At 40.9% G+C, this 24,564-nt stretch overlaps 4 protein-coding genes across 7 annotated transcripts; 1 reads left to right on the plus strand and 3 right to left on the minus strand.

Moving 5' to 3' along the window:
* Positions 1-2,303: 2,303 nt before the first annotated feature.
* mrpl12 (mitochondrial ribosomal protein L12) lies at positions 2,304-6,607 on the minus strand. Its single transcript, XM_072369156.1, has 5 exons — positions 6,408-6,607; positions 5,471-5,669; positions 5,291-5,365; positions 4,932-5,069; positions 2,304-2,986 (listed from the first exon to the last, which is right to left on the minus strand). The coding sequence occupies exons 1-5, from the start codon at positions 6,464-6,466 to the stop codon at positions 2,870-2,872; spliced, it is 588 nt and encodes a 195-aa protein (XP_072225257.1). The 5' UTR covers positions 6,467-6,607; the 3' UTR covers positions 2,304-2,869.
* A 538-nt stretch (positions 6,608-7,145) lies between these two features.
* Positions 7,146-9,224, plus strand: LOC140273492 (methyltransferase-like 26 B). Its single transcript, XM_072369091.1, has 7 exons — positions 7,146-7,243; positions 7,329-7,531; positions 7,689-7,851; positions 7,978-8,037; positions 8,130-8,197; positions 8,407-8,485; positions 8,566-9,224. The coding sequence occupies exons 2-7, from the start codon at positions 7,332-7,334 to the stop codon at positions 8,611-8,613; spliced, it is 618 nt and encodes a 205-aa protein (XP_072225192.1). The 5' UTR covers positions 7,146-7,243; positions 7,329-7,331; the 3' UTR covers positions 8,614-9,224.
* A 170-nt stretch (positions 9,225-9,394) lies between these two features.
* Positions 9,395-19,959, minus strand: hgs (hepatocyte growth factor-regulated tyrosine kinase substrate). 4 transcript variants are annotated; one of them, XM_072368172.1, is made up of 20 exons: positions 19,801-19,959; positions 17,313-17,397; positions 17,066-17,141; positions 16,820-16,912; positions 15,915-16,032; positions 15,677-15,729; positions 15,446-15,514; positions 15,197-15,321; positions 14,263-14,347; positions 14,023-14,121; positions 13,839-13,934; positions 12,926-12,964; positions 12,642-12,806; positions 12,313-12,523; positions 12,052-12,224; positions 11,816-11,956; positions 11,528-11,711; positions 11,224-11,360; positions 10,949-11,131; positions 9,395-10,810 (listed from the first exon to the last, which is right to left on the minus strand). In XM_072368172.1, the coding sequence occupies exons 1-20, from the start codon at positions 19,835-19,837 to the stop codon at positions 10,706-10,708; spliced, it is 2,274 nt and encodes a 757-aa protein (XP_072224273.1). In that variant the 5' UTR covers positions 19,838-19,959; the 3' UTR covers positions 9,395-10,705. The 4 variants fall into 4 exon arrangements, with proteins under 4 accessions (XP_072224273.1, XP_072224272.1, XP_072224271.1 ...); XM_072368171.1 differs by having other exon boundaries at positions 12,313-12,526; XM_072368170.1 differs by having other exon boundaries at positions 14,263-14,374.
* A 1,643-nt stretch (positions 19,960-21,602) lies between these two features.
* Positions 21,603-24,553, minus strand: cldnk (claudin k). Its single transcript, XM_072368080.1, has 2 exons — positions 23,887-24,553; positions 21,603-23,041 (listed from the first exon to the last, which is right to left on the minus strand). The coding sequence occupies exon 2, from the start codon at positions 22,850-22,852 to the stop codon at positions 22,205-22,207; it is 648 nt and encodes a 215-aa protein (XP_072224181.1). The 5' UTR covers positions 22,853-23,041; positions 23,887-24,553; the 3' UTR covers positions 21,603-22,204.
* Between the last annotated feature and the right edge of the window lie 11 nt (positions 24,554-24,564).

Here is a 24,564-nt window from a genome sequence, read left to right on the forward strand (position 1 = left end):
TGCTGGTTTCTTGATTATAGCTATCGGACCGCGAAGAGGTGTTTGAGTATTTATTTTTGGTAAATCATCTCAAAAGTAAGATTGTGTTTAAATAAAAATATGCGACATGATTTGATTGGTCTTGCCTTCCTTAAGTGATCAAAGTTACTTTTCCTCTTCAAACCAGTTTGAAACCATCATCCCCAGCACGGCAGGGTGCTGGCGCATCACTCTCCAAAACTATTTTCTCACCGCGACTGAATTCCACTGAGTTTTCTCACTGAGGGGAAATTGAATGACTGTGATACGTGCCCTGCTAAAAAGTTTTGTGGTCAGTCGTCCTCCTTGCACTGTGTTACTACGCATCCTCCTCAGCAGTCTTTATTCTTTCTGCTCTCCATCTTTGCTTGCATGCATTCGTGCAAAGCTCCTTCTTCTGTCTCAGCATTGGAAGCCAAGGTGTTGGTGATTAAACTGGCACGTGAATGATTTTACCTACAAGCAACTCTTAATTACTCTCGTTTGTAACACCTGTGTTTTCCTTGTGGTAAAAGTAGAAATGTGGGCAGTTAAAAAGGCCTTTAGAAGTTGAGACATCATGCTGACTTGAGACGATGAGGGAAAATAAATGTTTTTCTTTTAAATCTATATTTACTGGCAGGTCAACAGGTGTGAATATTTTTTTTACTATTGCCCTCACTCCCCCTGGTGTTCATAATGTGCATATCTTCTAAGTTTAGTCCTCTTTTATATGTACCTCAGAGTCTATTTCTTTTTACCAGTTGAATACTCAAAATGCATTTTCTTTCCAACATCATCATCATTTTGGGTAATTTTATATTTGTTTCCCATTGAAATGAGCATTTTAATGCTCCTTTACTACATATTCAACCTTTGCATATAAACGAGTTGTCTATTTTTCAGGTCAACTTCAATTTTCAAGTTGTCTCAATGTACTTTTTTTTTCTGTTATTCAATTAGTCTAAAATTTTCTTATTTCTGCTATAATGGCTCCAAATGAATAAATCTAAATAAATGGAGTTGGCTGACATGAGTTTCGCTTCATACTATTTTCCTCTTTGCTGCTTTAGTCAAATCCTTTATATAATGGGACAAATAAAATTGCCACAGAAATAAAATAACAGTAACCCTGTTATTGTTTGCCACTCCTTATTACATCTGATTGAATGCTACTTTGTTTCTTGGTGTAATGCTCTGATGTTATATAGGCCATTGTGTGCTACCAGAGTAAAGCATACGGTGTATTTGGCCCTTTTAAGTACTTAATCCTATTAGTCGGGTTAAAAGAAACAATGCCTTCTGTTAGAACAAATATCTAAAGCATACAGGGATTAGGAATTAATAAATCAATTTGGTACCGGTTTCAAAGATTCCAAACTCTATCATTTAATCTTAACAGTTCAGCTACATTTTATACTGCCTACATACACCACCTGGTGGCAAAGCAAGATCAGTGACAACTCCAACTGCTCAGAGTTAATCACTAACACAGCTGTGCCTTTTCTGCATTCATCTCTGAGCAAACACACACACAGCAGATGATGAATGTGTATGTCGAGTCTGCACATTCCAACAATACCCTGAAGATATCTCAACAGTCCAAAGCTTTGACATTGTTTCTGTGCAAAAAAGGCCTCTGTTCACACTGGACAGTTTGACATTTCAGTAGAAAAGGTAGTTTAACATGAAGATCAATGACCCGTTACCCATTTAGCTGCTTCCCCTTCAGGATTTTGGCTCTGTACACACTCCCTCATGATTCTACCTTACACTTTAACAGAAAGGAACCACAGTAAAGATATTTTCACTTGCTTAGACAGCACAGATTCAGTTTTTCCACCAAGTGAACTGTCCATACTTGCCATTTTTCTTTCCAAACAACTTACAAGGTTTTGAACAATGTTTCCTCTCCTCCATGTAATGCATATATTTCTGTTTATATCTTAAATCAAATATATCCAACATGAAGTCTTAGCCCCGTTTTCAATTCCTTCTCTTCAGAGTCACGTTGCAGAGGTAATTTAGCCCAACACCCCATTTAAAGGGCTACCTGGCAGGTGTTGCTTGATCACCGAAACAAATGGGGGAACCTCTGCAAAAAATGGAGGATTAGTGCCATCGGGAGGAATTAAAATTGGACTTTGGAAATAAACAAAATGTTAATACACAACCACATCCTTCAGAGAGGCATCATGACCTCTAGTGGCCTGCAGCACCACAGCAATAAGTCATCTGTAGGACAAAATATTCCTCAGTGGTTAAAATATATCATTTTCACAAGGCAACACGACACACTTTAACTAGATGTTTCCATTTAATTTTTATGAAGTTTTCAAGTTTGTTTAAAATCAACCACAAAAATCAATACACACCACATAAAAGAGGAAAGTAAGGATGTTTCAACTTTAATCACGTTAATAATGAGCATAATAAGACTCAGCACTTCCGTCGTCTGAGCTAATTACAGTATCTGGTGTTCCCTAAATTCTGTAACCATGTTCCTAGAGGACAAACTTTCCTTTTGTCAAAAAATTTAACATACACAGATGAATTACTTGCTGACTTTTGTGGCGCCCAGGCCAGCATTATCGTAGCTCGTTTGCTACACAAGTATCAGAAAAACATGAGCACACGAGCAAACATCGGGGTGGTCATTTGTTCAGGCTGTGTCCCTGGAAAGTTCAGTCTGAGCTGTTCTACCCTCCCACTTGATGCTGCTGAGAGGCGGTTTTAATGGAAGAAGGCATTGTGTTTCCTTCGCAGTTAGGATCCTCCTCGTTGTCATGTAAAAAAAGAAATAACTTTATGAAGGACGAAGTGCTTGACCAGCAAAATGGCAGAGAACGGGTGGGCACAGTGGTGCGCAGATTTACTCCAACACCACAGTGCCGCCCGCTGCCTCCAGTGCTGCTTTAAGTTTCTCGGCCTCCTCTTTGGATGTATTGGCCCGGATTTCCTGGGGAAGAGACTCCACTAGTTTCTTAGCCTAATAGAAGGGAGACAACAAAAAAAAAAGATTTAGTGAGGTTACCACAGTGAGGTGGACTGAGTCACTCTGTAAAACTGCTTTGGTGGAATAAAAATGTTCTACGGGACTTTAACAAGCCCAATCAAATGTTATGCTTATTGACTGTAGCTACAGTGACTGTACTTTTAAAAAGTAGGGCGACCTAGTCTGAAAGTCGGTTAGGAATTCAAAAGAAAATAGAAAAATAAAAATGCATTTAATAATGAAATGTTTTCATAAACAGACAAAAGATTTCGCTCATGCTTGAACAGATTTTACACTTCTTATCAGAGGACACTGTAGACGACAGCAGAGCTGTGATAAAGGCGCAGGTGTTCTTTCTGCACAGCCTTGCAATGGTTATATTTCGCTGTAGATCCATTTAAAATACAACGCAGGAGCATCACATGAAAAAATAAGTACTGCTTCAAGAGTCTGACATTAGGAAGGACTGAATATTCTCTGTCAAGTTGAGTTCTTATTGGTTTCTATCCAGCCTCCATTTGTGTTTTAGACCCTCCCACCAGAGATCCGAGCAGAGGAGGCAAGGACAGATGTGGAGAGAGAGGAAGCGAGGTGAGACGCCGTTAGTTCAGAGCGGATTTTTAAACCTGCGTCAACTAAATATGATGTGTGACGAAACTGCAACTGTTGTTTGGCTGCAAGTTAACATGTTTATTATTTCTGTCCGATAAGCAATAACTCTGTTCACTTTAAATTCAACTTAAAACGCAGGACTAACGTGTCACAGCCCCTTCAGATGCTGTGTGGTTAAAAAATTAAATTTACAAAACAGTATACACTGTGCTGTCCTTTCTTACAGCTCCTCTGGGTGCTTTTTAGAACTTTAAACAGCCTTGAATATAGCAGGAGGACATAGGAGCGAGGAGCTGAAATTAGAGAAATCAAATGAGCCTACACTGTAGGAATCCTTGCAGGGGGAAAAGCAGGGTAAATCCCAGAAAATATCTCAGATCCTGCATTGTTTACATCCATGTTTGCCAACTTTTACAGCTCCTTCTTGCCTCTGTTGATGCTTTGCTGTGTTTAACAACATACGACAATCACCAGCTGACATAAAGCTAAATTAAATCAACCTGGCAGCAAGCATGTCAGTTCTGTTCTGTTCCGTCAAGTCGCATTCAGGCATTTATACTACATACACGCAGGACAGGACAGGACAGGACATTTGTTTATCATGCAAGATTAGACAAAACATCAAGTCATTTGGAAGTGCAGCAAAGAGCCGTTTCCACTCTGTGTGCTCAAGGCAGGATTCAGGTACTTTTGATGGCCAGCGGTGTCCGTTTACAAATACAGAGGTATTATCGAGGGTTGAAGTTAACACCGATACGCCTCTGCGTGCCACTGGAGGTAGTCAAAAGCTGAAGTAACTTGTACGTTTGAGGTGGGAGGCGCCGCGGTGTGGAACACAGCTCTTACCAACAAAGTCATTCAGCTGATGCCAGCTTCTTATTTCTAAGCACACCCGACCTCCTCTGTTCAGTCCGTTTGAGAAAGGAGAAGAGCGGTGGTTTCACCAGGACGTCTCTTTAGTGCCGACAGGGCACAGCCGCATGCGACATTCTAAAGTTTTTTTAAAGCTTTTCTTCTCCCCGGACAATATGGCAGAAAAAATAATAGGCAACATGACTTCATGTGGAGTCATGCGGCCTCCGTAATGTAACAGTGTCTTACCTCAACACAACATAATCTTGTTAATGCAAATCTGTCAGTGCAGCCACATGCAGGTTAGACAGTTTAGACGGTGTTGTTTTGCAAACGCTTCTGGGTCGGACACAGTAAGATCAGTGTGGCTACTAACACGGAAAAGTGACCAATTCAGACATGAAGGCAATACTGCTCTGACTAGAAACAAAACCTCCACAAGATAGCTTTAAATGGCTTTTGACGTAACACTTACCTGAACTAGATTCAAGCCTTGGATGCAGTTCTTGACTTCCTTTATAAGCTTTACTTTTTCAGCTGCCTTTAATTCTGTCAATTTTACTGTGAAGTGAGTCTTCTCTTTCTTCACTGGTGCCTCCTCCTCTTCCGAGGCCTTATTTTTTGGGGAAAAAAAGAAAAAGGAGAAAAATCGTAAGTAACAATGCAAACAAACTATAGATGCAGATTTGCCACCATTACAACTAGTTGCTCATCATAAACTAAGCCTCCATATGACTGTGACGTATAGCAATGATCGTACACTTTGTTTTGGTACTGTAGCAGATTATGTTCTGCTGTCCTTGTGATTTTGGAAGAGAGTGAAATGATTTGTACCTGAGCTGCAGGTAAAGCGGCTGCAGCCATCGACCCCATTGGCATCATTCCAACATCCTGAATGTTCAGAGTTTTCTGTAGTCAAGAAAAACAACATTAGCCCTCGAACACATCAGTGAAACCCACAAATCCATCACACCACTGTGATTTACATTCAGAATCAAGGACTTTTTCACAAACCTTGAGGAGTTCATTAAGGTCTGACACCTCTAACAAAGTAAGGCTAGCTATGTCATTGACCAGCTGCTGGATTTTGGGGGAATACTGTTTGGGTGCTCCGTCTAGTGGTGGGGTGGCGATGGCACCTGAATGGGTGGCAGGACTGGTTTTCAGAAGTCTGAGAGCACACAAGGCTGGAGCCTGCCGCTGAAGAGGTTGCCTGAAGAATGAATGCACGTGACATAAATTACATGTAGAAAGGATGCAGGTCAGAGTATAGTAAGGAATACTTCAACACTTCTTTAATATCTTTGGTCACTTTTTGCTTCACCATCAAATTTTGACTATAGCAGTTATCCAATTAACTCCACAATAAAGTCTGCAAAATTAAAACTTTAATTCCTAAACGTGTCATCTCGCACTCTGTAAAACAAGCAGACATCATTACCATATCTGATCCCTCCACCTGACTGCCTTTATCAAATTCTACCTAGAGATCATATAAGAAGTCAAAGGTAGACCAAGTCCTCACTGATGCCAAAAAATTATATTAGGGGTGCTGAATGTGCTCGTTTGATTAGCAAAACCACGATTTTCCTTTTCCTGGAGTGTGTGACCTTTCCTGTCGGAAAGGCGACATCATACTACAAACGAGTTAGTGTTTTGTGCCGATACCCAAATTGGGAGCAATCACAGGACCGCAATCCTTAAGTTACAGCCGAAGAGGGGACACTAAACACCCGTGAACATACTTAAAACATCTCTGCAAAACATAACACTTTTTAACTGCAGTCAAAAAACACATTCTGTGTTTGCATGCATTTAAGACTGAACACCATGTTCTACATCCAAAATAAGCGACACAAGTCGTAGGCTGTCTGCCCTTGAAGAAGAAGAAGACACAGAGAGATGTACGGCGACCGCGGTGTTACGTGACTGGCTGTGGCCAGTTACGTACCGGTGTGAGCTTGCGGCGGTCCGCAGCGCGGTCCGGAGGCAGCGTCTGGTACAGTACATACTAACGTTAACTGGAGCTTTTTTACACCAGTATCCCACGAAAACCAAGTCCAATTTGTCACACCCGGGTCCGCTTCCAACACCTCTACCTCAACAGCACATGGCGTCCCCTCTGTTCCTGACCTACCCACAATGCATTACGTGAACTGTTAGAAAACCTACGGAAGTCCACAGTGGACAATAAACACAAATAAATAAACGCATTGAGCTGCGCTTCTTTCTAAGCAAAGAAATTACATATTAAAGGCACAAATACAACACGTCTAAAAATCTAAAATAACTATCTAATAATAACCATTGCCAATTATTATTATATATTACGCTTTTTTTTCTCTCCAAACTTATTTTATTATAAAATAAACAAAGCAAAACAGAATGGTCCACATAATAAAGTAAGGTTAGAGAAACCAAGTTTTGACAAATTTGCTCTTATTTCACACTATTTGCCTCTATGTTTGCATGTTGGGGAGAAACTTGCGATATGACCTTCATCTAATGGCAACTAGACATGGTGGCACTTTGTAAATTCTAAATATAAGAGTCATGCTCCAGATCCAAGATTCTCAAATAGAGGTCAGGGTTTCTTTTTTTTCTTTCTTTTTTTTTTTTTGAGTGTCTGTGTGTGTGTTCTACCTGCGCTGTACTGGGAGGAGCACAGAGGGAATCCTCTTTACCTGGTAATCTGTGCACCCATCTGCTGTTACAGCCATCAACCACATCCACTCTCTTCCAACATGCCACTTCCCCATTAGCTTCTATCACCCACCTCAGCTGAAGGTAAGAGGAATCGAATGTGAAAACATACTTATGCATTTGTGATTTTCAATTAAATAGAAACATGATGTCTCTTTCCTTCCTCCAGACCATGCTGCTGTCGCCTCAGGCAGAGAGGAACTGGGAGGGTCTTTGTTCAGTGCTTGAAGATGTGCTGGAGAATGAGTCACACAGGCAGTTATTTGCCTTAGAACTGGGTTCTGGAACCGGACAGCATGTCATACGATTTGCCCAGAAGATACCTTTTGTCACCTGGCAGCCATCTGACATCACGGAGGAGTCTCGGGAAAGGTTTGTGTCTTACAGAAAATGCTTGCCAGCTGTTACATTGTGAAGTTGTATTTGAGTCATGTGTGTGAGAGGAAATGCTCTGGGTGTATTCAAGTATGTACACTGATCCGTAAGTGAAAGTTCGGCAACTAATATATAAGAATCTGTGAATTTACAGTATCAAGGCATACATTACTGCCACCAATGTTAAGACTGTGCTGCAGCCTGTCCACTTAGATGCTAGCGAGCCTTGGGAGAAATGGGCAGGTCTTTCCCGCAGCTCCTGTGATGTCATCATTGCCATAAACCTACTGCAGTACAGCGCCTTCAAAACAGCACAGGTAGGCACAGTTATAGCTAAAATAACTGAAGATGCTCTACTGAATGGCTTAAGTAACAGACATTTTCAAGTGGTCTCACAGTATTTTTTTTCTAAATACCATTCACCATCTATGATTTTTCCGAAGGGTGTTTTCAGTGGAGGAGGTGAGATTCTCAAACAAAACGGCCTCTTGATAACATACGGGGTAGGTGGACAATGAGCCCATTTTACACTTTTAATGGAATCACTGACACAATGGGTTTTAAAGAGTGAGAAAAATTTCTAAATCTCTTACAGGTGTACGCTGTTAATGGCATCATTACGCCAAGTTGTAATGAACACCTGGATGAGGAGCTTCGAAAAATGTGAGTGGACCTTAACATGAACGAACTGCATTAATGTTCGACTGGTCTTATTAAATGCATGTTGAGAGCAGCAAAGATTATTTAAAATATTTGCTACGTTGTGAAGAATTGAACATTTCACCCAAAATCAACCGGCCGAACTGCTATACGCCATAACACCATAAGACAGGTTGTTTGGAACCTGTGTAACGCTCAGTTCTGTTGCACAGGAATCCAGAGTGGGGTCTTCCAGATATGGATGTGCTCAGACAGCAGGCCTACGGGAGCGGACTGCGTCTGGAGAGGATGGTGAGACAGTGTAGCTTAATGCTGACATCTCGAGTACCACCACCAGCATCATTTTAATGTCTTTAACATTTCCTTTCAAGATTGAGATGGAGGACTACTACAAATGCCTCATCTTCAGAAAACTCTAAGGAAGAGGTCAACACGACAAAACATACCGATCACCTTCCCATGTTTTCTGAACTTTTTCTGAATTTGATGCACAACAGGACTACCGTCATTTTGAAGATCCGAGGGACGATGTGGCAAAAAGGCACCTATTAGGTAGAAAGCTAGAAAGGTAACTGCAGGGAAGAATTGCTCAATATCATGTAGCAAAGAAATGCATCTCGTTCAACTGAAGCTAATCTAATCTCCAAAATGTTTTGTTGTAACAACTTTTAGGTCAAATTTACAACTTAAACAGCTCTTTTACATTGAACATTAAGCACAACACATTTGGAGAACCTTATAATGGACCTGAGCTTTGATCTAGCTTGGCCGGATGTGCTGTGCACGCAAATTGTGACCGATGTGATCTATTTTAGGTTATTAACTCATTTCTGTGCTTAATGTCTTTTAAGATGTCATTTTTTGGTTATTTGTCTTACTTAAATTCCCCCTGTGCTGTGTGTTCACACCGTTTTGTTGATGCTAAACCCACACATATGATCAAAATTGAGCCTTTTTTGGTATTCTCATATATAATTCTATGTATAATTTGTTCATGTTAGTCAGTGGTATAATTTTATAGCCTTTACGTTCTTAAATAGCAATTTAAACACCTCTGATTTTCACAGAAATATGTGCAATTGTGACAAAAACTCTGCATCTACATGAATAAACTTTGTCATATCACACATCTTTCTTCTAATTTTTTTTTTTTTACAAAATTGTAGAAAGCAAAAAAAAATTAGTCAGCAGAGGCAAGTGGACAATGAGAACCTGATATTTATTAAATATAATTTTAAAATTACTTTAAAGTCAGACAGATCAGTAAAATGGAATCAAGAAGTTCACAGATGAAAACTGAAGAGTTACAGAAATCACTGGCTGAAAGTGAGATACATACATGCAGCACATCTTGTTCGCTCTGCGACCGTCTTCCTATTTCTGACTAGCCACACACACACACACACTTCAGAAACAACAACAGACACAGAAACCAGGCCCACCTGTACCTCTTATGCAGCTCTCTTTACACGGAGCAGCCACAACTAAATGGATGTGGGTTGTGGCGATTTAAAGTTGAATACAGGGGAAGGTCCCTTGCTTCCTTCAGTTATATAATGGTGTTTTATGTTTGGCAACGCAGTTCACTTCAGTAAAGGGACGCAGGCTACTGTGACGGTTGCTGGACTGCTTTGAAAATGTATATTCGATGGTAACTAGTTGTGAAATTTGACTTTTTATTAAAGTATATTCATTGAGGGTTAGGCACACAGCTAATTTTCTAACAGATCTCCCGCAAAGTACAATTTCTGCAATGCGCTTTGTCCCCTCAGAAACTAAATTAAGACACTCAACAGTCCAAGCAAAGGGGGCCCAAGTTTGTGTGCATGGAAAGGACGACCATTAAACTACAATTGGAATATTAACCCATGAGCCTGATGAAGATGCGAGTTAGAGCCGTTTATCCAAAACCACCACCTCTGCTTTCACTACTGAGCCATCACTCTTCTGACACACCCAGAGCTTCTTAAACGGCATATTCAGATGTTTTTCTATCACTGCCCAACTGTTAGAACAAGTTGCAATGATTCACTTTCATTCCAGAAAATAATCGGAATTTAACATGCACATTTTGCTTTAGAAAAATAAGAGACAAAGGATGGTTTGTGTCTTCTTTTAATCTCCTAAATTAATATCATGTTTTCTTATTCGTTTTAACTTGAATACCATTTACTATTTCTGCATTTCAGTTATTCATTTAATAAGGAAATACTACATACATATCAGCTGGAAAGACAGAGGAAGAGGGTAAGGAGGTCTTGGTTATGGTGCTCACCATTGCAGCCTCAAACCCCCCAACTGCCATATTTCAGAAGGGAGGGGGCAAGGAGAGCTACAGTTCTGCAACATCATCACAATATTTCACTTTGCCACAACATCACAGCAAGGTGGAAGGTAGGAATTATGTGTGTGTTTCCAGAGGGCATCCTCGAGGAGTCCGGAGGGGAAAGAGGAGGAAAACCAATGAAAGAGAGACTGTGTAGTGTGTCAAACCCTGCAGCATGGGGGCTTTCAGTCAAAGGAGATGAGCTGTGCCTCTGCACTCCCAGGGATAGCCTGAGGTGCCTGCTGTTGTGGCTGCTGCTGTTGCTGCTGCGGGCCACCAGGGGGAGCAACCTAGCAAAAAAAGAATGAAAAAGTACAATTTGGAAGATTGGTGAGGACTGGGAAAAGTAATAAACAGTAAACAGCTGTGTTTAAAACAGTTTGCTAACATCAAAACATCAAAAAAAGTGTAAATAATACACAACTAACCTGCTGGTACATGGGCTGCTGGCCCGGCATGTACGGCTGTTGAGGGAGCATATTGGGATCCTGTCCTGGCAACGCTGAAATCATGTTCTGCATGTTGTATGGCTGGTAACTCATGTAACCCATACCATTGGTCGGGGCCGCTTGTGACATGGGGGGCATACTTTGTGCCTGAGAAACCACATTCTGCACGAACAGACAGATCAGTTAGAGGGCAAACTTTCATTTAGTGGTACTCTATGTTATCATCAAATAATTCGACTGGGGGTCTTCCACACCTGGTAGGCTTGTGTGGGCGTGGGCTGATAGTTGGAGTAGGGTGGACTAGTGTTCGGCGGGACCTGGCCTGGGGGAGGAGCAGGCTGCCCATTGGTACCTGCAGCCTGGTACATGTATGCATTAACCATATTTGGATCTGGAAAAAAAAAGTCCCACACAGGAGCACACGTGAGTAACACCTTCAAAGCCTCAAATTAAGTATATCATGACTACGGAAGGCATCATAACATTGGAAATGTTCTAGTCCTCAAGCTATCAAAAATATGTTTTAAATTTAAAAATGTTTTTGGTCGACTTCCTCACCTGTAGCAGCACTTGGCATGGCCTGGTACTGTCCTGGGACAGTCTGCCCCGGCTGGTTCATGTAGATGTTATGCATAGGTGAACCCTCCACAGAACCAGCAGGACTGAAAGTACCTGGGTAGCTGGGTGGAGCACCAGGCTGGTACACCACCCCTCCAGCAACGTTGGGGGGCAAAGACTGCATCTGCATAACAGCACATATAGCTATTATAATAACATGTATCCAAAACATTTTTTCAGTGAGCCAATGAATTCTGCCTGAGGCTAAAAGGCTGGTGGAGCATGTACCTGGGCATAGGGCAGAGAGAAAGCAGGCATCTGGGCTCTCATTTGTATTGTGTGCTTCTGCTGCTCCAAACGCATCTGCCTCTCCTTCTCCTGCTCCTGGAGGCGCTGAATAGCCAGTTGTCTTTGCATCTCAAGGTACTCCTGGAGATCAAAGAAATCCTCGTGAGCAAGGCACTGGATACTGTGACAACATCTCTATTTTAACTAAAAGAGACTTTTTAAAAATGTTTTATTACCTGCTTCTTCTGCCTCATGATTTCCAGTTTTTGTGCCAGCTGGATCTGTCTCTGCCTCTCTGCTTCCTCTGCAGCTCTGCGTAGCTTCTCTCTGTGTTCGTCCCGAAGGGCGTTAAGAGCAGCCCGAGCATCGCGCACCTGAGCCAGTTTGTCCTGCAGTCCCTCATAGTACACTAACAACATACAGTTTGCATTACAGAGACTGCACACAAGAAGGCAGATATAAACGTACACATGCACTCGCACAAAGTTATCACTCACGGCGCTTTTCATCCAGCTGGTTGAGGATATCCAACAGCTGTGGGTGCATGTTGTTGATGGACTGGAAGAGTGAGAGCACGGCGCTGTCGTTGGTGATGCTGCGCCCGCGCATGTGGTTGCTCTTCATGCGGTTAAGGAAGGTGGTGACAGCATTCTGCAGAGCCTTCAGAAACTGCTCATGGTTCTCTTCTGACTCGCCGTTCTGGTACTGCTGCTGAAAGTGGAGAAGGAACAGGGAGGAAATGAGCCATTTGTGCTTTGCCAACTTCACTTCAGCTAGACATTAAAAAAAATACGATTACAAATATCCTCGGAAAATTTCAACACACCTCCACTATGCTGACAGGCTGGACAGGGACGTGAGTTTCTACAGGCTGGCTGATTGGTGGAGGGGGTTCAGCCAATGGCACAGGGGCAGGAGCTGAGGGAGTGGGGCTCTTCCGGGCCTCTTCCTGCTTCTTCTCCCAGTATGTTCTGTTCAGGTAACGGGCCAGCTGGAAGTATGTGACATAGTCATGCAAATATTGAAGGTATAAGGGTTCACAGTAATGATAATGACAACAACAATAACAGTAATAATAACATTAAAAAAAGATAAATACACTACATGTACCTCAGGGTCCACGTCTTCAGCTAATGGAGCAGAGGAGTTCTGCAATACATAAATATTTTCAAATGGGTTTATGAAACATTATGAAGACATTCATGTAATCTGCCAAATAATAAGCTAAACTTTAAAGTTGCCCAGGAAAATATATTTGGGTGTTCAATGTGACTACCAACTCAAAATGTCCGACATAAGACACCCTGTAACACTGTCTGGAGCAACAAAGGTTTGAAATAATCTCACTCAGCTCAGTGTTTTGTCACATCGTGGCCGATTCCTCTTAGATCTGACTTTTTTTCTTTGCCATCAACAGCAATATATGATCGGCACTTTATGCAATTCACTTCCGTTAAGAACAAAATGAGCCGATAAGACTCAACCAGTCTTTTTTTTCAACGTTTTATTTGATTTAGAAAAAAAGAAAATGACATTGATTAAGACACTGGTAAACTACCTGAATTTGGCAGTGAAGCCCAGGGTTTAATTACCTTAACTCAGCGTTCTCATCTGTGCTGAAATGTTTTAACAACCTGGGTAAGAGGAAAGTATGAGTAGCAATGTGGCTCTGCTTGTTTTAGCCGTAGACCAGAGAAAATCAAGTGTTGGAAAAAAAAAATTCCCTGGGTAGCGTGGGCTCTCAGGCTAGACACTGTAAGCTTTCACATGCAGAAATATCGTGCTTCGAGGGTTTTTTTTAGCCTAATTTGTATCCAAATTTATATTTGCATGGTTGCACAAAACTGTACCACTGATCTGTGGAGAGTCCCAGACAGAGGAGTGAAAACCTCAACTTACTCTTACATATTTTTACCAAAACATGCAACAGCAACTGCAACATGCATTAGGACTTCAGGAAATTGCATCGAATTGTGAAATAAGGGCATATGTCTCCTCTGAGTGCAAATAAGTTGTATCTTACCATCGGGGAAGTGTAAAGGGTGCTGACTGGTGGTGCAGAGGAAGTCACTGGGGTAGGATCAGCTTTGGGATACACGGAGTATGAGTTCTTATGCTTCTGTAAGTGTAAACAGCAACGTTTCAGTTAGTTTTCCCCAGTAAGAAGGAAGTGAATATTCAGTCAAAATTTCAACCGTGCAACCCACCATCCGTTCCTTCTCCTCTGCCTCACTTTGGGAAAGTGCAATGGCCAGCTGCAGCTCCTCCTCCTCCTGCAGGGCTGTCTCATCTCTCTTTGGGGGCATCTAATCATTCATAACAGTGATGGTCAGTCACGGAAACAGAAAAAGAAAGAGAAACCAAAGATGAGAGTCTGCAACTCCAAGGAATGGTGAAGGAAAAACAGCACAGCCTGATTACTGTAGAAGATTTTCAAAAATAACTACCTGTGACTGTTGAGACAGCGGGCTGGTCAGGTACTCAGGTGGCAGCTCAGCAGTGCCTGAGGAAGGAGCTTTTCCTTCAGCTTTCCTAAGTGGAGGAGAGAGGGACGGGTGGCTGGTGAGGAAAAGGGATCAGGGAGGACAAACAGCCTTGTAAATCAGAGGAGAGCAAGTAGTTTGAAACACCAAGAACTCTCCAAAACACAACAGCACAAAAGAACATTCAAAATTCACTTTAGAGTTGCATGATATTACACATACTGACAGACAGCACTCAGATTCTGGGAATATTAGGGTTCTGTAACAGTAAGGGTGGCGACCAACAAGTTATTTACATTGTTATGTTGTTGGAGTCATCAATTATTATTATCTTTTAATCACAAGTCATGGCTAAGAAAAGCTATCTTCATGGTTATTTGGAATTTTTAAGGTGTAGCTGAAAAATGTTTGTCTTTGTCAAAACCTTTTAGAAAAGATTCTTTTTCAAGTTCACAAACTGATAACAGTGCAGGTAGCATGATAAGCAATATAATTTGCCCAGTAGCTTTTCAGATATAGATTCTACTGCATGAGTTATGATCGTTTCCACTGTCTTCTCTACATTTCTTGTGGATTGAAGCTGTGGACACAGAACTTTCAGGAGGGTTTGAAAAACAGTTCAACCTGATCCTTTAATCACCGTAAATACTGCCAAATGCTAAAAGCAGCAGTAATACAGCTTGTGTTACGGAGCACTGCTGTGAACATGTTGTGAAGTTGCAGAGATAATTTGCCTATATTTGCCTCGCTTGCTTTTTCAGATCAAAGTGCTCTTTGTGAGAGGAAAAAAAAAGAAAAAAATGTTTCACATCTTATATGAAAGTGGTATAAAAATGTATCCATATGCAAAACATACTTAAAACATTCACACTCCGGTTCAGTTTTCACACCAACTCACTTGTTGAGCTGCTCAAAGCACGGCTCACACACACGCACTTCCTTCTCGATGCCAAACTTCGGAATGGTGGAGTATTTAGATGAACACTTCCCACAGAAAATCTGGCCACAGGCTCGACAATGGTGCTGGAAAAGTACAGAGCAGAAATCGAGGTCACTTTCCGAGCTTTAAGCATGCGGTCCACGCAAACTGCTTCAATGGCAAGAAGGAAATAATTATGTGCCCCAATTACAAGAAAGCCCAGCCTACTTTTCTTGTCATAACTCCAAACTGGACTCTGCACCGGTGGCACTCCTCAGCATCAACCCAGTCTGGGGCCTGCAAAACAAAGATGTCACATATAGATACGGTGGCAGAATAAAACCAAAGGACTTCAGTGTATGCATATCCTTTCTTCCATCTAATGTTGATGGGATACATGCATCATATAAAACAGATATGAAGCATTTAGTTATTGAAACAAGAAAAAAAAAATCTCACTCTCTCTGCTGAGAACATGGCATCACTCTCCTTAAACTCAGGGAATACGTGACCTGTTGAGCAAAGATAAAAGCCTTAATATACAGCATTTGTATATTAGAATTGTAAAAAATGGACAGCAGCAAACAGTTATGAATATATGCAGTGAAATGAAAGTGTAAAAAGATCCTTGGTCTCCCTTTCAGGGGAAAGTGATATTAAATATCATTAAAGACAAACACTGCTAATGCTCGCTCACCTTCCACTTTCATGATTTGATACGTGTCTTGAACCACTTTGTATTTGGGTTCGTTGCGAAAGGCATGAGCCCAGGCCTGGATCAGATACAAGATCTTGTTTCGGACATTTGTTTCTGTCTGTTTCTAGGTGAAATGGAAGAACACACAGGGAGAGAGGGAGAAAAAAAAATAGCATTCACATATTTGAGTTTTCTTTGTTTCTATGATCACAAACTGAATTTAGTAACACTGGGTTAGATGGCAAGAAGTGAGGTGGGAAGTCTCTTTTCTTGCTTAGGGAAACCCCTCCTGTCACAAGACAATGACGTCACCAGGAAGTTGAAACCAACATGGGCTACAGTGCCAGAATCACATGATACACCGAGGATCCAATCAAATATTGCTAGCTCATGCGGTAATACAGTCAGCAGTCAGGCATCTCTGAGCAGTGATTCGAGTCAGAAAAGAAAGATAGTAAGACATCAGAGCTAAAGAAAAGGAAGAAAAGGATCAAACTGATAAAGAAGGCTGGCTCGAAGCTGGGGGCTGCTCTGGAGAAATAAATTCCAATTGTGTGATTAATAAAATATTATGACATTCTTCCATTCAAAATATGGTCAAACAAATTAGAAGTAATCCAGAAATCAAACAAATTTGAGTTGATGATAATAATAATTGCTCACATTGCTAGTTTCAGCTACTTCAATGAGGGGTATTAAGCAGATTTGCAGCTTCACTCTATGTAACATTACTGTTGGTTAAGCCTTTGGAAGTAAATTCAGCTTCACTAATAAGACAACAAACATTAACCTTTGAACAAGACTGAAGAACTAGATAGCAACAACTTTAGAAAGAAGCCAAGGACAGTGCAACGGAAAGTGAACAAAAGAGAAGCGTAATGTTTGACAGCATGATCAAATTTCACCTTAAGTAGATCCTTTAGCTCCTCCATAGTTTGTTTGCTCGCAACTTCATCATGAACCGTCTGTCCGCAGTTTTTCACCACCGACTCCAGGACCTGAAATGAAGAGGGAGGCCACGTTACTTTTTCTTTGTGCCATTGTTTGATCTTCATTGTTCATTTGTTTATTACATGTAGTGCAATAGTATTTTTCAAAGTGGTCTAACAAACTAATGACTGAGAACATTCTTCATGGTGAACATTTCTTACCTCAAGTGCATAAAGGGCCACATGTGGATTTTTGTCATTCAGCTTCTTCTTAATGGCCCCGATGGCATATTTAGCTCTGCAAGGACAAAAAGCCATATTTCTCCAAGTAGAATCACAGTGGGTCACAAAGTAAACAATGTGTACTTCTTCAATTAACTTTGCTTGGAAAGAATAAACCCAAATGGGCTTCTTTAAACTTCAGCAGCTGAGGGTATGAATGCTGAAGGGAGGTTTCAGAATAACTCACTGAGTGTCGCCCTGTCGGATGAGATCACAGATCTGAAGAATGGATTCCCAGTCAGTCTCCAAAAGCAGCTGACTTGTGGCTTTATCTGTAATTAGCACATGAAAATATGTTTAAAAAAATGTTTTCAATTTTCACTTATTAAAAGAGGATTTAGGAGAGACATTAAACTAAAAGAACAAAATGATTTTACTTGGTCGATCATTTATTCAGGAGATTAGTCAAATTACATTCTGTGAGCAACCGGCCTAAACCTTTGATTTCAGTATCTCCTGTGACCCCTTGTACAGCAACAACAAGTAAATGTCTCTACTAACCGTTAACGTGTGCCCCTCATCAGCTTAGAAAAAATTAACCGATTTTTGCTTTGTTTACAGCATGTCAGCTGCACTCCTCTGGCCTTTCCACACCCTTTTGTCTGGATCAGGAATTTGACTTTATGATTGCAAACCAGTGGAATTACTCTTTACAGAAGTCATGTTGCTGACCCATCTTCTCTGAAGATTTGGTTGATGAACAGCTCTCTTTACATTTCCTACATATACAAATTAAAGACTCACTGCTCCATCAAAATCAAACCATAATATTTCAACCACAATGCTTCACAAATGGGATGCAGCTCTCATGCTTAACTGTGTTTTTAATATAAACATATTGCTACCAATTTAAACCAAACTGCTCTGTTGTGGTAACTCCCAGATGGTGAGTTCTCTTTACTGCCCTGCAACACACAATAGATGCATGCGGACCACCTCGAATTTCATTCTATGAACAGGGGAACTGTTAGGAACTGAACCAACCACCAAACACCTACGTCATATGTGTTCCTCTGGAACCCAGAAAAGACCCTGCCACGGAGAAGGAGCTGAAATGGTTATAGGAACTGAGGGCTGTGGTCCCTAGTTCCTGTATGTCCAAATGAGTGAAAAAAAACGTCCCTGTTCCTGAAAAGGTTATAGGAACAGCAAAAGGTTCCTACAGTAGGAATGCGCCTACTATTGTTGTTCAGTGGTCCCCTGGTTAGGGACCAATGACCATTATCATTCATCAATGTCAGAGAGGCATTAAGTTGCTTAGAAATTACCCAGGGTTCCTTTATAACCTTGAGCACTTTACAAACATCGTACTTGAAGTGACAAGTCTTGAATTTTCTCCACTTGTATACAACCTTATTATGGACCGTGGAGTTTAAATCATTTAGAGAAGGATTGTAACCTTTTTCTTTCATATGGGAATTAAAAGCTTCCATGAAGACACTTGAACTGGACACCCAATCCCAGGTGAAAGGACCTGACCCTTTCACCTTCAAACTAACTGCTATTCTTAGATGTTGTCATACTTTTGTGATTCATCCCATCACATGTTGCTGGAAACATATGCTCCTGTAACATCATCATAAACAATGTATATTATTTTTACTATTTCATCAGTCTGTTTTGTGTAGACAAGAGCTATGTAGATAAAGTTTATTATCACGATATTATCATTAAGACAAAGTCATTTTTGGTCATAATCTGACAGTGTAATAACCCTGCATCTCTTAAAGCTGGTAGTCATTTTGTGGCGCTACACTTCTCATTTAATTGAAAATAACTATAAAACAGCAGAAAATACAATATCAACTCAAATGCCTACTTGGGTTTTGTTTTTAGGAACTTCCTTACACAAGTCAACACAGTGCTGGCATGACACGTGTTAATTTTTGTGTGTTATAAGTAAAAACATCACATCACATTATTGTGCTCTACTCATTTCACCTCACTGCCTCCTGACGAGTTAAACAGTCCAAGTTAACTATTCAGGTAGACTTAAACTCAAATAGCAAAAATACAGAATACATAACTTTAATTCACAAGACATGTTTGGTGTGTTTTGGAATGACTTTTTCTTTGAGAAAATGAAGCTGAAGCGGGATGCCGGAGTCCTCTGACGGTCACTTCACCAATATACTACAATGAGAGTCTAATTTAGAGTAACGTCTATAGATGGAGTTAACAGATTAGTGGCCAATTATATCCGTGTGGCAGCTAGCTATTCCACCTATTGGGATCTTGAATATTTAAAAAAAAAAACTTAGCATAACATTAATTTCACATTTAAGACAATGTTGTGCTTTCCTTCGTTAAATTTCTAGGACATCTCCATCGTTATGTTACTGTAAGAGCAGACATGAACACTTCTGATTGCAATTAACCTGTTTGCCCTAGCTAACGTCACGGTGATTCACAGCTATGATTACACTTCGGGTAAAGATGGACAAACAAGACTGACTCGGTCTACTTACGAGTCGGGGTGATGAGTTAAGTTCTCACTATGTCTTCGAACAATAGCAGCGAATTTGTTAGCAGGCTAAAATTAGCTAGCTGGCCTGGGAGCTGGAGCTGGAGCCACAGCCCCAGCGACTGTCAAAACAATACGCCGCAAAACGTCGCACTTTTCACTTATAGTTGGTTAATAAACTATTAACTTAATAAATGTGCAGTTAACTTACCGAGGAGCCTCTCAAATGTTCCACCACCTTTCCCCATATTTGATTCAGAGTCTCAAAGTCGCTGTCGAGACGTTTCGTTTGAACGACGAAGGCTGATATTTTCACCGTTGAGGTTAGCCTGTTAGCTTATCTGTTAGCACAGCTGTTCAGTCAAGGTACACCTCTTCCTACTTCCCACTTCCGTCACAGGACCAGCCTTGGAGAGGAATGTCTCCCTCTAACGATGCGTCTATGAAATTACAACTATACAATGAGTGAAAAACAAAGAAAATACAGCTTGAACTTGGAAAAAACTAAGGACCTGTGACGACCTTATAGGATGTGATTTATTTCTGTAATCTAGTTATATTAAAAAACCCAACTGTATATAAATTGTCCTGTCAACCAGGCCAGCTGCTATAACAAAAAAAGAGTAAGTTAACAAACCTGAAATTCTTGTTTTTCCTGATATTCTGTGGTATAACTTATCACCTTACAGCAGAAATGTACACCAGAAACTGTTGGGTGTGGTTACAAGGGGATCAAATATTTTCTCCAGATTCATCTAACATGATCAGAGATAAATGAGTAGAACCGCTGTGGAGGCAAGTAAGGCATAGCTGTACACCTTAGAGTTTATTGATGAAACAGTATCATTAAGCTTTGATAGTGTAACAGTGACAGGGGCAGTTCTGCCACATATTGAGTTTTTACAAAGACAAAATATTTTGATGATATTCCTTTACTTTTTTACAAAAACAAAAGCTTGACTGCAAAGATACATTTTTACACAGTGGTAAAATATGTTCAAACAAAAGAAAATTACAGATGTTTTTCAAATCACAAGCCTGTCTTCTGTAGAAAAAAAAGGTTTTGATTAAAATTTGTATTTATTTTACTTACATTGGACATTTCCTTCTTCACTCAAGAATCATTTCATATTTCCAATCTATATGTAATTCTCTATTAGTATACATCTGTTTTCTGAATATCTTAATAGCTTGATAAGAGAGACAAACAGCTAGGCTACATGGTAATAGGTGCATTCGTTATATGTTACTGTGATGCTAAATTATCCAAAGCCTAAATTTTACCTGCAAAAGGTAGACTTTGTAATTATACAAACAATGTTTGAATTAAAGTAGATCTTAGGTGAGTTGTCGCTAACTCATATGGCTGCTACTGTAACTGGCTAAACTCCCAGAGAATTTATGAACGTGTATGATTTACTCTTATTATCATCACTCAGAACTATGTTGTCATCAATAAGATGAGTAAAATAGCACAGACAGAGTAATCACAGCATTACTCTACCATCACTGCTATAGGCCTACTTAGGTCATGTATGAGTCACTACCTGGCACTCGAAACACTAGCGGCCATTGTTACAGTGGCGCTGTAACGCTCTATATAGTGGCATTGTGTTGCTCTGTCCACTGCTGCAGAAAGGACAACAACTGATGATCAACATTTACGGTTTGTAGCACTTTGATAGAAAATGCTTCATAATTTCAGAAACAACATTTAAAATGACGGCCCTTGGTAATAAGAACCACTGACACAGTTTTCACTCTCTGTTGGTGATGATCCAGTTCAAAGTAAAGCAGTGAGAGAAATTAACAATGTCTCAAGATTAAATGTGTTTCCTCTGACGCTCGTAAATGATCACATTACTGACAGATAGGCACTAACACAGATAATTGATCATGTTTCTGTTTACTGTCACATTATCAGATAGAATACCTGCAATATCTAATGAAAGTTAAATTTCATCTTCACGAGTGAATTGATATCCACTATGATTGTAAGAAAGAGACAGAGCGTTGAGATCAGCCGGTTTGATTTATGTGCTTTTCACATCGTACAAGAAAAACGCCATATTTTTCCTTGTCCCTGGCACAGAGTAACCAAGACAGGAAATAAGAGATGGAAGATAGGACAACACACACGCTCTTCTCAACAATATACCGCCACAAGCAAATGCACAAACATCCCCATTGTTCTATTGTTCTTCTCCATTCAGCAAAAGTAGTGTTTACAGAAATGAGCCAATGTTTTTTCTTTTTAAAAACTGCCATTATTAGTTTAGTACTGTACAACCACTATTATCAACACTTAGTAAACACATTAAACTGAGCTTTTTTGAAAGAGTTTTTATATTTGTAAAAATGTGAACACACATTTTTCCTCAGCAGAGTACAAATTTTATTGTATTTTACTGACAGGAAGAAAAAAAATGGTTATTGAACAATATGAAACAGTAAAATAAATTAAAAGTTCCCCATACAGCCGCTTCTGGTATTTCAAAGAAAAAAGTAAACAGGAGTAACATTACATGTAAATAATGACAGGGAGAAATTTCAGAAGGAGCAAATACAGGTTTGTCATCATTTGGGGGGAATTTTTTTGTGGAACTTGAGGGCATTCAGACATAGCCTTTGACTTGTGTGGCAGGTGCCCTGCGGGGACTACTTTCTCCACTGCTGAAGGTGGGAGAACCTGGGATGCCAGGGGGACTTGACCCTGCATAGAGCAGAGATCCCCCAATTAGAAGCAAGGCTGATGCCCCCCAGCCGACATAAAGTGCAGGGCCAAGCTCGCGCTTGTGTGGAGCCGCCACATGTGGGTCATAGAAATCCCTGATGATGGAGTGGGCAGTCCAACAGACAGGCACAAGGTAAAGGAACCCTGCAATGGCAAAAAGGGCGCCAGCTATGCGAGCAATACGGGCCTTGAGGCTGTTTATGCCTATGCATTTAGTGCACTTGACTCCAAGGACCCCCAGAGCCAGAGCCAGGCCACAGATCAGGATGGAGAACACGGTGAGGCCTCGGGCAGCCTGCATATCACTGGGCAGAGCCAGCAAACTATCATATACCTTACACTGGATCTGACCTGTGCTCTGCACTATGCAAGTCATCCAAAGGCCCTCCCAAATGATCTGAGCTGTCACTATGTTGTTACCGATGAAGGCAGTGACCCGCCACAGGGGGATAGCACACACTATTGCCCCACCCACCCAGCCCACAATGGACATGATCAGGCCCAGCAACTGCATGCCCGTGGTTGCCATGACAAAGATGTTGTTTGACACAGATGGATTTGTCTTGGTTTTATATCAGTCTCTGCTGCAGAGGGTCAACTTATTGTCCCACAAAAAATGTGACGGCCTATGTTGCTGGAAATGTGGTCCACTTCTGGATTCTCAGTCTTTGGTGATGATGTTGATGAGGTCAGCTTGGCTTAGATGAGGGCAGGTCACCTGGAATACAGATAATACAGAAAAGTGTAACCATTTCAGGTATCAAGATTGTCGAAAAAGCAGTGCAGCAAATCTGACAATTGAAAAGAATAGTGTGTAACTCAAATAACATGACTGTTATCTTGTTAGTAAAGCGTGAAAAGCCTAATGGAGCATATGTTTATCATAAATATTTGGAGACAGGCTGAGAGGCCCATGTTAAGTGGATTCCAATGAGTGCCGCAGAGAATAGCTCTCTTTGACACAGCTGTGGGTGTTGAGCTACGCCTTGCCGGGTGAGTGGATTATCTCAGAAAAACATGAGGAGACTCTGAACACAAGCAGCTTTCATGAAAGCTTGTAGAGTGGGCCAGCTAGACCCGTGTCATCTGTTCATCCCGGCTCTCATTTGGCCAATGCTGTGTGGATCCATAATTAATAAGACGGACTAATAAACATTAATCTCTGAGATCATAACTTGATTTGATACAAAGAAATTAAACTTGGCATTACAAGAAGAAGGATAAGAATGAATTATAATGATCACTCTCCCGTTGTTGCAAAATATTGTGTGTGACATCACAGAAATAAATTTCCATGTTGACCTCTTAGAAGTTCCTGAAAAGCTCCAAGATGAAACCTGTGTCTCAGCTGTGGGAACAATTGTAAACACTGCAATGGAACAATAGCAACTGATAACATCACACACATGCCTCCAACATCCTTTACACAGGGATAGTACAATAGTGCATAACTCAACATACAATGGAGTTTAGAAACAAATCACGTCACTCTATTGTTAGCGTTTTACTCATGGTAAAAGCACAAAGTTCACAGATGCCTTGAACATAATAAAGAAAATTTACCTCTAATGAAGTGTGCCAGTCTTTTACAGCGTCTGCTTGAGATGATCCACAGGTTAGTGTCTATTTACTTGTCCTTCCAGCAGTGGATGCCTGGATTTGTGATGCCCTGAGATTTCAGATCAGCCAACAGGAAGGCCACAGAGCTGGGAGGCTCTGAATCAGAAGTTGGGAGGGAAAAGTGCCAGAGACAAGTGATCGGCTTCAACACCCTGGACCGGACTGGACTGGAGATGGGGCTGCCCGCTGAGATGCCAGCGCAAGTCTGTGTGGCAGTGGGCAGAAGCATGCGCTTGTGTGTGCAACTGTGTCAGTGTGTGAATACGTGAATGTGTTTGAGTGTGTCTCCCAGTGCCTGGTGTATGGGCACAATACCCTGCTGTTTTGCTGTGCCCTCCCTCCCAGCTCCTCGTCAACCTCTGTCCCAACCCTGCAGCCCCACACATCCATTCAACTCAGCAATCCCTTCTTTCTCTTCTTATTTCACTTTGACTCGTTTGTTCACTTATGGGAGCCTTTTCTTTTCTATAACCCTTTTCTTTCTGTACAATCTGTTTATGGGTTTCACTGAAGTTCTCGAGTGTAAGGAGTCAGTCCTCATGCGCCCTTTTTGTCAGTGTTCATTGCAGATATGTGGTTCACCATGGATTGTTAAATTGAATTTTAAATGTATATATATAT

This window comes from Leuresthes tenuis, unplaced genomic scaffold, assembly GCF_036924035.1.
Source record: "Leuresthes tenuis unplaced genomic scaffold, fLeuTen1.0.hap1 SCAF_17, whole genome shotgun sequence".
NCBI lineage: Eukaryota > Metazoa > Chordata > Actinopteri > Atheriniformes > Atherinopsidae > Leuresthes > Leuresthes tenuis.